The sequence below is a fragment of the Gymnoscopelus microlampas genome (genome assembly GCF_963454915.1).
Source record: "Gymnoscopelus microlampas genome assembly, chromosome: 7".
Lineage (NCBI taxonomy): Eukaryota > Metazoa > Chordata > Actinopteri > Myctophiformes > Myctophidae > Gymnoscopelus > Gymnoscopelus microlampas.
The window spans coordinates 48216167-48230997 of record NC_139944.1 but is presented as its reverse complement, the minus strand read 5'-3'; the positions used below and the strand labels follow the sequence as shown (position 1 = coordinate 48230997).

At 40.4% G+C, this 14831-nt stretch overlaps 1 protein-coding gene across 1 annotated transcript; it reads left to right on the top strand.

The window, feature by feature from the left end:
- The first annotated feature begins 37 nt into the window (after positions 1 to 37).
- Positions 38 to 8075, top strand: emc3 (ER membrane protein complex subunit 3). Its single transcript, XM_084061309.1, has 9 exons — positions 38 to 205; positions 2377 to 2548; positions 2644 to 2701; positions 2815 to 2908; positions 5270 to 5374; positions 5850 to 5931; positions 6071 to 6150; positions 6503 to 6585; positions 7176 to 8075. Exons 2-9 carry the CDS (start codon positions 2394 to 2396, stop codon positions 7302 to 7304), a joined length of 786 nt encoding a protein of 261 aa, XP_083917435.1. The 5' UTR covers positions 38 to 205; positions 2377 to 2393; the 3' UTR covers positions 7305 to 8075.
- The last annotated feature ends 6756 nt before the right edge of the window (positions 8076 to 14831 follow it).

Below are 14831 nucleotides of genomic sequence, written 5' to 3'. Positions count from 1 at the left end.
TGTGCTCTCCTCATCATTCCTCTTCCTCCCCCTACAGTACAGCCTCATCACCATCACAATGGCTGGAGCAGCAGCTAACTAAACTAATGCCATCTGGATCATTCCACACTATTATACTGATGACACATTATTCTGCTACAACACGGACATTAAAAAAGGAGAAATAAGGTTACCGTGTGTCAACACTTCCAGAAAGAAGCCTGTGGTAAGAGAACAACCCTCACACTGACTCACAATCAGACCCTGCTACACAATAATGTCAATGAAGCAATGCTAGCCTCAGTTGGCTACCATGATTAGCCTGCCATGCAAACGATGAAAAATACATTTGCATTGTGCTGTAGCTTCAACCAGCCTTTGGATCAATGTTTAGTTAGAATGCCCGTTTATCCGAACCCACGTTGGGAGAAACAACGCTTTTCCATGTGCAGATCAATGTGTTATATCAACATAAACGTTAATGATTTGGTGTCTGATTATTTGATCTTGTAAACAAGTCACAGTGGAACAGTAATGTCATGCTTTAACATTGTTTTACATACTCTACCACCACACAGAAATGAGGCGTTTTAAGGTGGTTGGTTACCTATGGTTACAGGTCTATAGCATAGCCCCGTTTGGATATGAGGTCCGATATGAGGTCCCGCTGTACCGCGTCCCGGCAGAGGTAGAGTCCGTCCAAATACAGTGAAGATCACCTTTTCTGCCACATCGCATCCAAAAAGTAAAGGTAGTCCCAGACACCTACTGATGTTTAAGATTTTTCCGGAAAGTAAAATGTTTAGGACGGGTTTGAAAAAAACGTTTAAATCGCTTATTTGGTCAGCCTGTGCCATGTTTTCCCATTCAACCCGGAAGAACCCCCTGGCGGCAGGTGTCAGTACCGCTCCCGATTTGGATAATGGGAAAACATGATGATGGCACATTCTGACTAAATAAGCGATTTAAACGTTTTTTTCAACACCGTCGGTTAAATCTTACTTTCCGGCGAAATTGCAAACATCTGCAGGTGTCTGAGACTAGCTTTACTTTTTGGATGCGATGTTGCGAAAAAAGGTGATCTTCACTGACTTTTGCCGGACTCTACCTCTGCCGCGAGCCGGTACAGTGGGACCTTATCTCGGAGAGCTATCGTGGAGAGTGAGGTTCCAAACGGGGCTAGTCTCTTGATAGCTAAATTTAGCTAGCGATTATTAGCTAGCTAACCGCAAGCCCATCCATCCTTCAATGTCTGTCTGTCCATTAATCTGTGACAACAACTACTATGTCAACGTAACTCTAACACATGGCTCCTTTATCATTTATAAACCCATTAAAGGACGACTTCACCCATTTTCAACCTATCCTCATATAATTGGTCCTCACTTTAATGCTCATAATAATATGGCACCATTTTTGTCTACTCTGTCTGTTTCTCAGAGGAGGGCTGTGGACAGTTCAGAAACCGAAGGTTGTTGTTTTTTGCAAACAATTCTTCGATTTTTATTAAGGCGAGAAAAATGGCTTCAATTATTCAATGCTAACTTTCCAGGAAAATAAATCCTGCAGTTTCTGTTTGCTTGGATTCGCCATCGATGATGTCACTGGTAGGCAGGTTTCTGAACTGTCCACAGTCCTCCTCTGAGACACAGGCCGAGTAGACAAAAATGGTACCATATTATTATTATGAGCATTAGTGAGGACCAATTATATATGAAGATAGGTTGAAAATGGGTGAAGTCGTCCTTTAACAGCCATCAGTCAAGTAAGCTCAACAGGCAGGAGAACTACTTGGGGTGATGATGCTGTCAGAGTGCGGTCAGTCCTGTTCCCACAGATTAAGGTTGGCCAGGACACCGGGGTTAAGGTTAAGTTTGAGGGACCATAGGGCTGAGGGAACATAGCTATGCAACCTCCCCACTCATGCACTCACTCATACACTATGGCTTTGGCCAAAATCTTATTATGCGTTAATTACTCTGTATTAGTTATGAAGTAATCTGGATTAGAGTTATTCATTACTCAATATTAGATTTCTGATCAGAGATGGCTACTCTCAGAATCAACTGCATTGTCACATCACAGGATAATGGATGTAAAACACAGTGGTTGAAATTCGTTATTGTGCATGCTCCATCATTTTTGTTATTTCCATAGGGGAAAGGGAAGAAGAAGGGGGAAGAGGGGGAGAGAGATCAATAAAAACAAACAAATTATCTACATATTTACTCTGACACACACACACACACACACACACACACACACACACACACACACACACACACACACACACACGCAGTATATTTGTGGCTTAATCTTTTTCATTCATACTTTCTTTCTCTCATGCAGACCTCTCACATTGATTTTTGTTCTACTGTTGTCTTCTTTCATTGTTAGGTCTGTTAGGACAAGTTATGGCTGAGCCGGAGCTTCTGCTGGACTCCAATATCCGACTCTGGGTGGTGCTTCCCATTGTCTTCATTACATTCCTCGTTGGGGTCATTCGGCATTATGTTTCCATTCTTCTTCAAAGTGACAAGAAGTTGACGTTAGAACAAGTGTCTGACAGGTACGCTAATCTACATGTGAACTAGTCCTGGAGATCCACCACAATGTATAAAACACATTAATGTATGTATTTTTTTTATTTATTTCAATATCCAGCCAGGTGCTTATCAGGAGCAGAATTCTCAGAGAAAATGGGAAGTACATTCCCAAACAGGTAATTTTTGCATTTAATTTCAAATATTATTTAAACAAGTCCTCTACAGGCAAGACGTGCATTTCTTATGATATGTTTATTTTATTTGATGTTGCATTGTCTTTCCATTTTAGTCTTTCTTGATGAGGAAGTTCTACTTCAATAATCAAGAAGATGGATTCTTCAAGAAGACCAAAAGAAACGTCGTCCCTCCCTCCCCAATGACCGGTAATATTCTTTCTGATTTTATTATTATTGAAAACTCAAACATTGATCCTAACAGTGTGGAAGCAGACCTGTCTTACCCACCCTCTAATCAAAGCACGATAGTAGCACAGATGCAATAGCTCTTCTAAGCAGTGCTCAACCTTTGTTTTTGAGATGTGTAGCTAAGTGCAGATTGATTTACCAATCGGCACAACACACCCTGGTCCTCTGTGATACATGCATCATGGTAGAAGTCGATCGGTCAGACATCACTCGAGTTCTGCACAAGACAGACTACACACACATATTTTGTGCATTTATTTATATCATATACTGGATATCATACATCATGTGCATACCTGCTGCTACACATGCTTTTTTATCAAGAAACGGTTAGAAAAAAAAAGAAGGGGGGAAAAAAGTGAGGTTGTCCCGACCAACTTGAAGATGACGGCCACTGCACTCATACACACACACACACACACACACACACACACACACACACACACACACACACACACACACACACACACACACACACACACACACACACACACACACACACACACACACACACACACACACACACACACACACACACACACACACAGCTGACAGCTGACAGCTGACAGCTCCGCCTCCAACACCGACTGAGATCAAGTAGCAGCACAAGAAAACACACATTCACACAAGGCAAGCCCTTGCATGCAGAGGCTGAGGCACACAAACTGATTTTAGCTGTTCATAAACGATTTACTTAGGAACTATGTTCAATATGAGCAGGTGGTACAAATACATAGACCACGGGTCCATTTGGTTCCATCTGTACCCTTGTGGAGTTTTCCATTGCGGGGAAGGGGGAGGGGGGGCTGATGGGATCGCCCCAAAAAAAATCCCTCATAATATGGGGTCTTGGTATAAAAAAGTTTGGGAACCCCTGTACTATATGTATATATCTTTGATCATTTGACTTGTTTGTATCCTGTGTTCTTTTCTTTTCTTCTTACCTCTCCTGCTCTATCCAAATGATGGGGCACACATAAAAAACCTGCAAACCAGTGATGTAACAATAGAGATTATTCTGATTATATATATTATATTGATGTATACTCAGCATAAAAGGGACAGCTGACATTTGAAACAGTGGTTGTGTTTGTTAAGGAAGCGCAGCAGATTTCACGTTTGTGATGATCTGACTCATGAGAACCTGGTTTGACAACCTAAACGTCTGAGAACAAGAACCGGCTCGACGGCATCGTAAATGTGGCATTTATGCAACATCTGTGATACTGTCCAGATGCCTTTTAATGATGTCTTTGTCTTGGACTATGATAAGCTCTGATCCAGCTTCATCCATCAGGTCATGGATTTCAGAACTGCAGGGAAATGTTCAATAGATAGTAGAGCCGTGAGCGGGCGAGACTGTTTTCTCAATCAGGCTCCTGCTGGATTTCTGCACTGGTTTCAACTTGTATCTCTCGCAGTTTATTTTTGACATCCCGCTGAAAAAAAGAAATTGAGGCCGAAAATAGCCGTTCTACAGGCTCACACAACACATCACGCTACGTGTTGTTAGGGCTGTCATGATTAGGAATCTAAGTTAACGATTAATTGTCACTCAAATAATGTGTTTGGCATTGAGCGTTGGAACATATGAATAAAACGTTTATTTTTGTTTGCCTTTTAGGCTAAGAAATTATTGACATATTTAATGATTTTATACATGTAGAAAAAAAGCAGAAATAGCTGATCTACAAGCTTACAACACATCACAAAGTGACGCGCTGTAAGCTTGTAGATCTGGTATTTCTGCTTTTTTAATATTTGAAAATGTGTGAACATTTTTCAACACGGAAACGATTATGACGATTATGCAAAAATAATTGCGATTATCCTACTATCCTACTATAATTCTAGTAACCTCTGTGCGTTTGTAGTGGAGGTGAAGCTACCCGGTTCTCCTCACTGGCTGGACCAATTGCTCTGATTTTGCACACAGCCATTGACCATTACCATCTGAACACAACTGTGAAGCCCGTTTTTCAATTTCATCAAATCTCAGCTTCTTATTAGCGTTTTTGTGTCAAACACTGTCGCCATGGTTACGGGGCTGCCCAGCTATGGGACGAACTGCCTCCCGGGTTGCCAGATCATGTGCGCATATCCCCCCACGGCTGCGCTGCGCCGACCGGGTATGGTCTAGTCTCAAATAATTGCGATTAGACGATTGTGTAATAATTGTGACAGGCCTGCGTGTTGTGAGCTTGTAGATCGTCTGTTTTCTGCTAACATTACGCCCCAGAATAGGGATTCAAGTGCAATGAAGGCATTGAACTGGACTCGGTGATATGTACTCTCTCTGCTGCTTGTGTCTTTACCCAGATCCCAGTATGCTGACAGACATGATGAAAGGCAACGTGACCAACGTGCTCCCTATGATCCTTATTGGAGGCTGGATCAACTGGACCTTTTCAGGATTTGTAACAAGTAAGGTCCTCATCTACAGTACATACCTTCAGACTTAATAATAATTGTTATTATTAGTATTCAGTTATACCTCTATAAATGTCATCTGCTGTTGCTGCATGCATTGAGAATTTTTCAAAAGTTAAACTCTTCTATCGGATACGGATATCCCCAAATGATTCCACTGAGGGGAAACTAATATTTTTACTGTAGCAGATTAGAATGTAAGAGCAGAAGAAATATTTTTACAATGAAGTTAATTACACAATCTACAATCAACAATCAACAAAATCACAATAGTAAATACAACAGGGGTGGAATGTAATGCTTCAGCACAGCGCAGTAGTTGGTGAATCAATGCAAAATGAAAGTGCATTCCTAATAAATCTGTATACCAAGTATCCAATAATATGTTGTTTATGTACTGTGTTGAGGTATGAAATGTATCAAATTGGAATATGTGTCAAGCTGATTTGTTTCCTTTTGTTTTACACAGCAAAAGTTCCCTTCCCTCTCACACTACGCTTCAAGCCCATGTTGCAACAAGGAATAGAACTGCTCTCTCTGGATGCGTCTTGGTAAGAATAGAAAGTTATCGACTATAGCTATCTGTCTGTCTGTCTATATACACACACACACATACAGTACATATACATATCATAATGATCTACATACATATTTATTTGCTAACGTATTGTTGTGTGTGCATTGTTCTAGGGTGAGCTCAGCATCGTGGTATTTCTTGAATGTCTTTGGACTGCGGAGCATGTATTCATTAATCCTTGGACAAGATAATGGTAATTCTTATCTAATTTCCATCACAGTTTTTTTCACCTCTTAGGTGTGTGAGGGTATAGTAACACAGGCACCTTTTTAAAGCTAGTGAGGCCGTACTTGTGCACAATGACAGGCATGCCTATTTTAACTTATTTTAAACTGAATACATACTAGTGCTTGCTGTTTAAGCGTTGTTATTTATGGTTTTGTAGAAATACTTTTTGTCTTGAATTGATATTGACGTTGTTCAGTCTGAAAAGGATCATGTAATACTAATGTTATCATACCGTGACTGGCAGCACTCTCCCTCAGAAGACCACCGATATATAATTCCAAGGTGATTAAAGTATTTGTTGACATAATTCCCCACAGGTGCTGACCAGTCCAGGATCATGCAGGAGCAAATGAGCGGTGCAGCCATGGCAATGCCTGCAGATACAAATAAAGCCTTCAAGGTATAGCGTGTGTTTTCTCTTTAGGTTTAGGGTAAATTAACCCATTCAATCTGGGGACGCATCTCTGTCATTTTAGATTTTTAGCTATAGCCTATAATCATTATTTCATACTTTGGCTATTCAAAAATAGCAGATATACAAGCTCATAGCGCGGCACCGAGTGCCGCACTATGAGCTTGTAGATCTGCTATTTATTTATTTTTATCGTGAAAATTTGTGCAAATCTTTGAATATATATATATTTTTTAAACTACATTTTTAACTCAAATCTTTGCTTCTGGGAATTCCTGGAACAAAACTTTTTCATGTCAAGGACCCCCAAAATTATATGTATTTGGCCGCGGAACCCCATCTCAAATTTGTTGTTCCAGGGACAAGCAAAGATTTGCAAAAATGTTCACGATTTTTCAAAAACAGCAGATCTAAGTGGTATGAGCTTGTATATCTGCTATTTTTGAATAGCCAAAGTATAAAACTAATGTTTAAAGTGATTACACAGATGCATTCCCGGTCTTAATGGGTTAACAAAGCAGGATTACATAATTTGTCTTTCTTATATTTATTTTCTTTCTTAATTTTTGTCATTTTAGGCTGAGTGGGAGGCACTGGAACTAACCGACCACCAGTGGGCACTCGATAGTGTTGAAGAGGAATTGATGAGCAGGGAACTGGACTTTGACGGAATGTTTAGCAAGGATTTGCCCACCGGCATGTTCTGATTGACTATTAACTAAATGAGAGAGCCTTCGGTTTGATTGTGGTTCATTGCAGGCGGGGGTCTCCTAGAGGTTTTGAGATGAATTGTGTAGAAATGAGGCTAATCCCTTCACGTTATGCAAAGTTTACACTCACTCATATACAATCATCGTCCTCACATTTATTAAGCATCAGGTCAGGTCTGCTTGCAATGAAATATCTGCTAAACTATATACACTGGTTCTGTTGTCTACTAGGAGACATAATGAGTTAGAAGGCATAACTTTGACAATTTGTTTTTAAAAACAAGTATGGAAAAGTAAAACAAATATATGAAAGACATATTTTTGCTCGTTGGAATGCATTATCAAATAGCTTGTATTTATATGCTATCATTACTATTAACATGCCATTAGGTAATGAGCTACTACAGTATGTGAACTAGTGTTGTTTCTTTTTTAATCATGCTCTTTTATGTGTTACTACCGTTGTATTCAGATGTCTTGTAAAAAAAAAAAAAACAAGACACAATTACTGTCATTTTCCATAGCTGTGGTTATGAAAGTGATGTTTATTTCATTGCACTTCCACAATCCTTCATCAGTCCTCTCTGTCGGTTCATAAACAGAGCAGCTGCTTCATGTCGCCTGATTGACTGATGGACCTAGACTTAAAACTTAACTGGGTTCTGAAAACTTGTAGTTGAAGTTATTGTGTTTTTAAAATATTTATTTAGACAGTTTATTTTGTAACTATTCCCTGTGTTTTGTATAAAGTCTTGTTTGACTACATAACACCGTTTTTACTTATTTCAATGCACCTTCATTCACAGGATTATTCATATCATATATTATTCATATATGCTGAAGTATATATTTTTTTAGACTGGGTGAAACTCAGCAACTCTTTATATAGAACATTTTACAAACGTTTTAAAGCTATACTATAAAAAATGTTCAAACATTGGCCAAATTGTCAAATATTACCTACGATTCTATGAAAGAGGCAAAAATTGTTGCGAGGCGTTGTGAACATGTAGATCAGCTATTTTCACAATTCTTATCTGTGAAACCGAGTCAGACAAAGTCAGCTCAACCTCTACAATTCCAAGTGCTTGTCAGGGTGGTGGGTCCCCAGCTAATATTCAATTCTTTTTGGGGGTAGAAATAGGTTGAAAAGGTTGAGAATCAATGGTCTAGTCTAGTGTGATGCCTGGTAATTCTGTTGATTGTCATGCATAAGCTAGAAACGTGTCTGTGTGGGGAGTAGAACTTAAAGTGGGCATAAGTCAACTAGACCACACAGTTTTTACAACAAGCCAACAGGTGTTTACAATAGGTGCCACTAGAGGGTGCCATTGGATTTTACAACCAGAGATATGTAGTAGATCTCTCTCTCTCTCTCTCTGTGTGTTTATGTGTGTGTAATATAAATATATATATATATATATATATATAGACGAAGCAGGGACCCCCTACTACATAATATTGAGTAAAATAGTTTGTCATATTAAACTAGGTCTCGGCCCCTCCAACTTCTGATCCTTTTTATGTTCAGAAAGTCTATTCTGTCATACAGCTGCATGGTATGTGTATTGCGGACAGTCTTGCATAGAACTGTCAAATGTGTTGATCTCAGAAACACATTTTCTGCCAGATATGTGAATGTTGTGACTCTGCACGACACAGTTTTAGACAAGATACTGTATGTGCAGGGGTGTTTCTGAGCATAGGTGGTATTTTTAAATAATAATAGCGGGTGAGTGCATTGCTGTGTCTGTACCAATGAGAAGTTCTAAGCCACCAAAGGGCAATTTAGACAGAGCAAAGAAGAGGAAGAAAGGACACAAACGTGATAGACAGTAATAAGTGTGTTTTTATTCTTAAAAGCATCTGTCTGTCTCTGGTTTTCATGATTTTCATGACAAAAAAGTACAAAGGTATACAGCCTTGGAGATAATAACACAAATATACAGGGTAACAAGTGCTTCTGCTATGCCATCCCTCTCAGCTTCCCTACCAGAGAGGGAGAGAGAGAGAGAGAGAGAGAGAGTTATGTAGTTATGTATACAATACGCAGTTGCACATTATTCAGACCTCACAGCAAATCAGGTTTATTGCCAGTCTCAAAATGTAGAAATCCTGAGGAATCTTAGCCCATTCCTCATGTGCAATGGCCTCCCTCCAGTTCACTGATATTCTTTGGTTTTTGCAACCAACTTCTTCAAATCCCACCAGAGAGTTTCTAAGGGGTTCAAGTCAGGAGACTGTGACAGCCACTCTAGAATCTTCCAGGACTTCCTCTGAGTCTAAGACCAAGCTTTACAGGTGGAAGCATAGTTTGCTAGTTCAAAGTTACAGGAGCAATGGTGGTTACGGATGTGGCAGAAAGAGGAAGCTATCAACAGCAGATTATGAGGAGGCAGGTGATATGTGAATGACTGATAAGTAAGCCTTTTTGCTTTCTTGCCTCTTGTTACATTTGTATTACATTTCATGTATTTTGTATACTGACTTTATACAGTACTAAAACAAATGTAATCAAATCAAATAAGACTTGCGCAGCCTCAATCGTTTTCTCCCCGGCACAATTAATCCGTGGCGATGATCATGTGAGGCATTGTGAACTTGCAGATCTACTATTTTCAAAACACCTTGAATTTCTTTTTTAAGAAATGGAACATTTTTTTGAAACATTTTATCACCACAAATCTTGCTTGGCCTGGGGGTCCCACTCCCTCCCTAGCACAAAATCTTTTTATCTGATCTGTGTCCGTGGCCAAAAAAAATACATAATGAACCTTGACATGACATTTAGAGGCAAATCCTTCCAGTGATAAAATGGCAACTTGAGTAATCAAAAAAGTCAACCGAAGAACAACAATGTTGTACAGGATCTCCTCTCTGGTCAGTAAGAATACTTTGAGGACTCTTAACAGGAGCACTCATCAAAGGTTACTTTGACTATGCATGCACCTCATGGTACCACAACACAAAGGCCTTAAAAACAAGGCTCCGGACATCCCAAAACAAACTGGTAAGGCTGCTTCTTGGCCTTACATCTACAACTCATTTAACCCCTGCTCGCTTCGCTAGAGTCGGACGGCTCAGGGTAGAAGACAGAGTACAGCAACTTGGGCCTGGTCTACAAGATACACTACGCCGCAAAGACACCCATGTACCTGCCAAAATACTTCACAAACGTCAATCAAGTCCACAATCACAACACCAGAGGGAGCTCCACAATCACGTCCAACCCAGATTTGGCTCTAACAAGGGGTTAAATTAGTTCTCCTGCTATGCCACAAAAATGTGGAACGCCCATAAAGGAGTGTAAATCCCTACTCTCCTTCAAAACTGCTCTAAAAGAGCACTTACAGGTGGCTACAATTCGAAACTGGCCCCTGTAAAAGTCAAAGCCCCCCGAACAGTTAACTGTACATATTTTTGTTTGTATGATGTATAGTAGGCTAGTGTATATTTGTCTGTCATTTAATGTTGCGATGAATTCAGTATAAGGACCCCAATGGAAACAAGCCATAGGTTTTCTTGGGTTTAAAATCCTCTTAGCAGACCTTGTATTCAACTATACTTTCCTGTGTTTTTTTTTGTTTTGTTTTGCAAACTGCTAATCAAGTATTCAATCAATCAATGAAAAAGTTTGAGAACGGAAGAATCCGCCAGGGAGCACAGTCAGTGGAGCTGTGTACGGTGACCATATAGTCCATGGGCCAGACGAGATGTCGGTACACCGAAAGGTGGCAAAGGTTACTTATCATTTTTGAGAAGCTCTATGTCTGTAGATAACATTTTGGTATGATAACCCTTCCTGGGTCACAGCTAAATTGGTGTTATCAGGTGCTGAAGTTACCCTCCCCCATTGAAAAAAGCCATTTTAGATGCAGGTGCATATCTTGGTATTGGCACCTGTTGAGTACATATTTCAATATCTTTCACTATAGTGTTTGGTATCATTTTTAAGGGGACACTTTAAGCTTTCATTCAAGCCCTTTTGTGTATATGTGGGACAAGTACAGTGGATACTGGAGCTCTTCAAACTTCGAATAAAACATTTTTAACACAATATTTGCCGAAATCATATTTTTTCTTTTAGTCCTGTGCCATCAAAAAACATCAGTGGCACAAAACACAAAATCTGGAATGCTGACATGACCCTAAGGATTCAGGAAATGTATAATTTACCCATATTATTTCATTTTGAGGGACAGATTTTCAGCCTTATATTAAACAAGCAGTTTTAACGCGAAACTAATCAGACCATAGTCAGTTACAACACAGACTTGTTTTAAGTATTTGTTCAATAGTAGCATTTTATAATAAAGCCGTTCATGAGTCACAGTAGTAGTCAAATCAACATGAAAGTATATGCATGAAATGATGTGTCCTTTTATCTACATAATGCTGTATATACAGCAGTAACAACAGTGTAGTAACATCAATATAGATATACATTGTGCAACATTGGGTTGATCGCACTATATAAGAGACTTCAGTCCTTTGTGCCGACCCACTTTATTTTTTGTTCAGTTTTCTCCTTGTATGGCTTATTCTTTATTTCCTTTTTTCTCTTTTTGTCTCTTTTTTCCCAATGTCCTTGTTCATGGTCTAGCTGCCGGGTAGAAGTTTTTTTCCAAACCTAGGGCCATGTTACACATTAAAACTGGTCATCAATTTCTCCATCTGACTCCCCAAGTTCAAATTCTGTTCCAGTGAACAGAATCCAGTGAATGGCCAGCTTGCCATCGTTGTCGGTCCATCCATGGAGAATAGGGCTTGGCACAACAGGAGATGCCTGTTGATGGTCCATTGTGGAACCTTGGGCCGTCAACCTTTACTTTATAGAGTGTGGAGCACAGTAGCTGTGCTCTAGTAAGAAGGAAGGCCTTGACAGCCACAGCGTTGATATACTGAATGTTATAGATAAGAACTTCAGAATTCTCCAGGCGCTCAACCGAACGCTTGTTTGCATGCAGACCTAGATGTGGAGCGAATTGCCTTCGTGATATATCAGGTCGTATTGTTTTAATATCATTAATTTGCTGTTCTTTTATCCACATAGTATAAAGGGAGTCTCCCTTGTTTGTCAATAAAGATGCCTTGCGCATGTGAACGGTAATTTCTGTGTATGTCGTCTATAAACTGGACTTTAGGGTTCATTGAACCAAGAGTGACAGGTCTGCCACGGCACATCACTGTAGACAGCAGTTCCAGATTGCTGCCTGGTAGTGGTTGAGTTGGAAAGAATGGAAATGGCAGTCTCTCTGCCTTCTGGATGTCTTATTTGGACATGGTTTAAATCATGTTGGGCCTCATTCGAGCATCTAGAGAGGGAGAGTGGATGCTTCACCTGGCAAGCATTCGAGCAATGATTCCTTGGTGCTTTGCATATGACCAAATTAATTATGCACGGTACCTTCCCTACTATTACGCCCAAATGTCTCAACTGCCCATCACACACCCAGATGTGTATACAGAATTCATGGAAGGGGGTTTCTCAGTTCAAATGGGCTCCACCAATCCCTTTCCCCGAATCCCTGTTGACCAAGCCATAGAAGAAACGGTGAACAAAGACACCCAGACAGCTGGAGGGACAAAGGGATTCAGCTTGAAGCCAGGAGCTGTGATAACCTTACAGCCGAGTACAGAACCTTGTTCCTCAGACATCTGAGAGACTTGATAGGTCAAGGCAGTTACAAGCTGTCCCATCCAGATCTACAGGGTCCAAGGATCAAAAGAAATTATGAGGATGTCAAGGCTTTCATTGACCATATGGAGAATAACTGGTTCAATCCTGTGGCTCCAAATGGCATTGATCTGGTTGGCCTCTCCACTGGCTCCATTGCACCACCTGATGTGACCAGGGATCTCTTGAGAGTTCCTAAGATAGGCGAAGAGGCCAAGGACAAGTGTGAGGAAATAGCAGAGTTGCACTCCACGCATGAGGAAGCTGATACTCATTTGCTTCGCCATGCCTTGCATGCATCTAATGCAGGCTCACAGGCAGTAGTAATTACAGCTGAAGATACTGATGTCATGGTGCTCTGTCTTGGCTTCCAGAAAGATATTGCCTGTCCCATCTATCAAAAATGTGGGACACAGAACCGCACACGTTTTCTGGACATCACAAAACTGGTAGGCTCAATCGGACGTAGTGTATGTGACGGCCTAATTGGCTTACCCACCTTCACAGGATGTGACACAGTGAGTGCATTCGCCGGTCGAGGGAAGCTGAATGCTCTGAAGATGAGGACCCTTTCTGGCAAGATATATTCAGTCAACTGGGGAAGTCATGGAATGTATCTGATGATCTCTTCCAGAAAATTGAGAAGTTTACCTGTTGCATGTACATCGCCAATAGCAGCACAGGTGATGTAAATAAGATGTAAGTAAGCTGCGCCACAAACTGTTCTGCACCAAAAGGGGGGAAATCGAATCCAGCCAGCTGCCACCATGTAGAGATTGTCTCTATATGCATTATTGAACGGGCAAACTACCAGGCAGCAATCTGGAACTGCTGTCTACAGGCATCTCCTGTTGTGCCAAGCCCTATTCTTCATGGATGTACGTACCGACAGCGATGGCAAGCTGGCCATTCACTGGATGCGTTCCCCACCTAAACCAGATGTGGTCTTGGAGCTGTTGTCCTGCAAGTGTGTGCAAACTGCCAGATTGCACGTGCCTGTAATGGACTGACCTGCACCGACATGTGCAGGTTGCAGACCTGCAGCAACCAATACAGGCAGATGATCCACAACCAGAATTTGAACTTGGGGAGTCAGATGGAGAAATTGATGACCAGTTTTAATGTGTAACATGGCCCTAGGCTTGGAAAAAAAACTTCTACCCGGCAGATAGACCATGAACAAGGACATTGGGAAAAAAGAGACAAAAAGAGAAAAAAGGAAATAAAGAAAACGCCATACAAGGAAAAAACTGAGCAAAAATAAAGTGGGTCGGCACAAAGGACTGAAGTCTCTTGTATAGTGTGATCAACCCAATGTTGCACAATGTATATCTATATACTGTTGATGTTACTACACTGTTACTGCTGATATACAGTATATGTAGTTAAAAGGAAACATAATTTCATGCACATACTTTCATGTTGATTTGACTACTACTGTGACTCATGAACTGCTTTATTATAAAATGCTACTATTGAACAAATGCTTAAAACAAGTCTGTGTTGTAACTGACTATGGTCTGATTAGTTTCGCGTTAAAACTGCTTGTTTAATATAAGGCTGAAAATCTGTCCCTCAGAATGAAATAATATGGGTAAATTATACATTTCCCGAATCCTTAGGGTCATGTCAGCATTCCAGATTTTGTGTTTTGTGCCACTGATGTTTTTTGATGGCACAGGACTAAAAGAAAAAATATGATTTCGGCAAATATTGTGTTAAAAATGTTTTATTCGAAGTTTGAAGAGCTCCAGTATCCACTGTACTTGTCCCACATATACACAAAAGGGCTTGAATGAAAGCTTAAAGTGTCCCCTTAAAAATGATACCAAACACTATAGTGAAAG

Excerpts from the sequence above, each read along its gene's own strand:
- emc3 (XM_084061309.1), top strand. The coding sequence starts at position 2,394 with ATGGCTGAGCCGGAGCTTCTGCTGGACTCCAATATCCGACTCTGGGTG. Across the intron at positions 5,375-5,849 it reads CTTTTCAGGATTTGTAACAA|CAAAAGTTCCCTTCCCTCTC; the intron begins GTAAGGTCCTCA and ends TGTTTTACACAG. Across the intron at positions 6,151-6,502 it reads AATCCTTGGACAAGATAATG|GTGCTGACCAGTCCAGGATC; the intron begins GTAATTCTTATC and ends AATTCCCCACAG.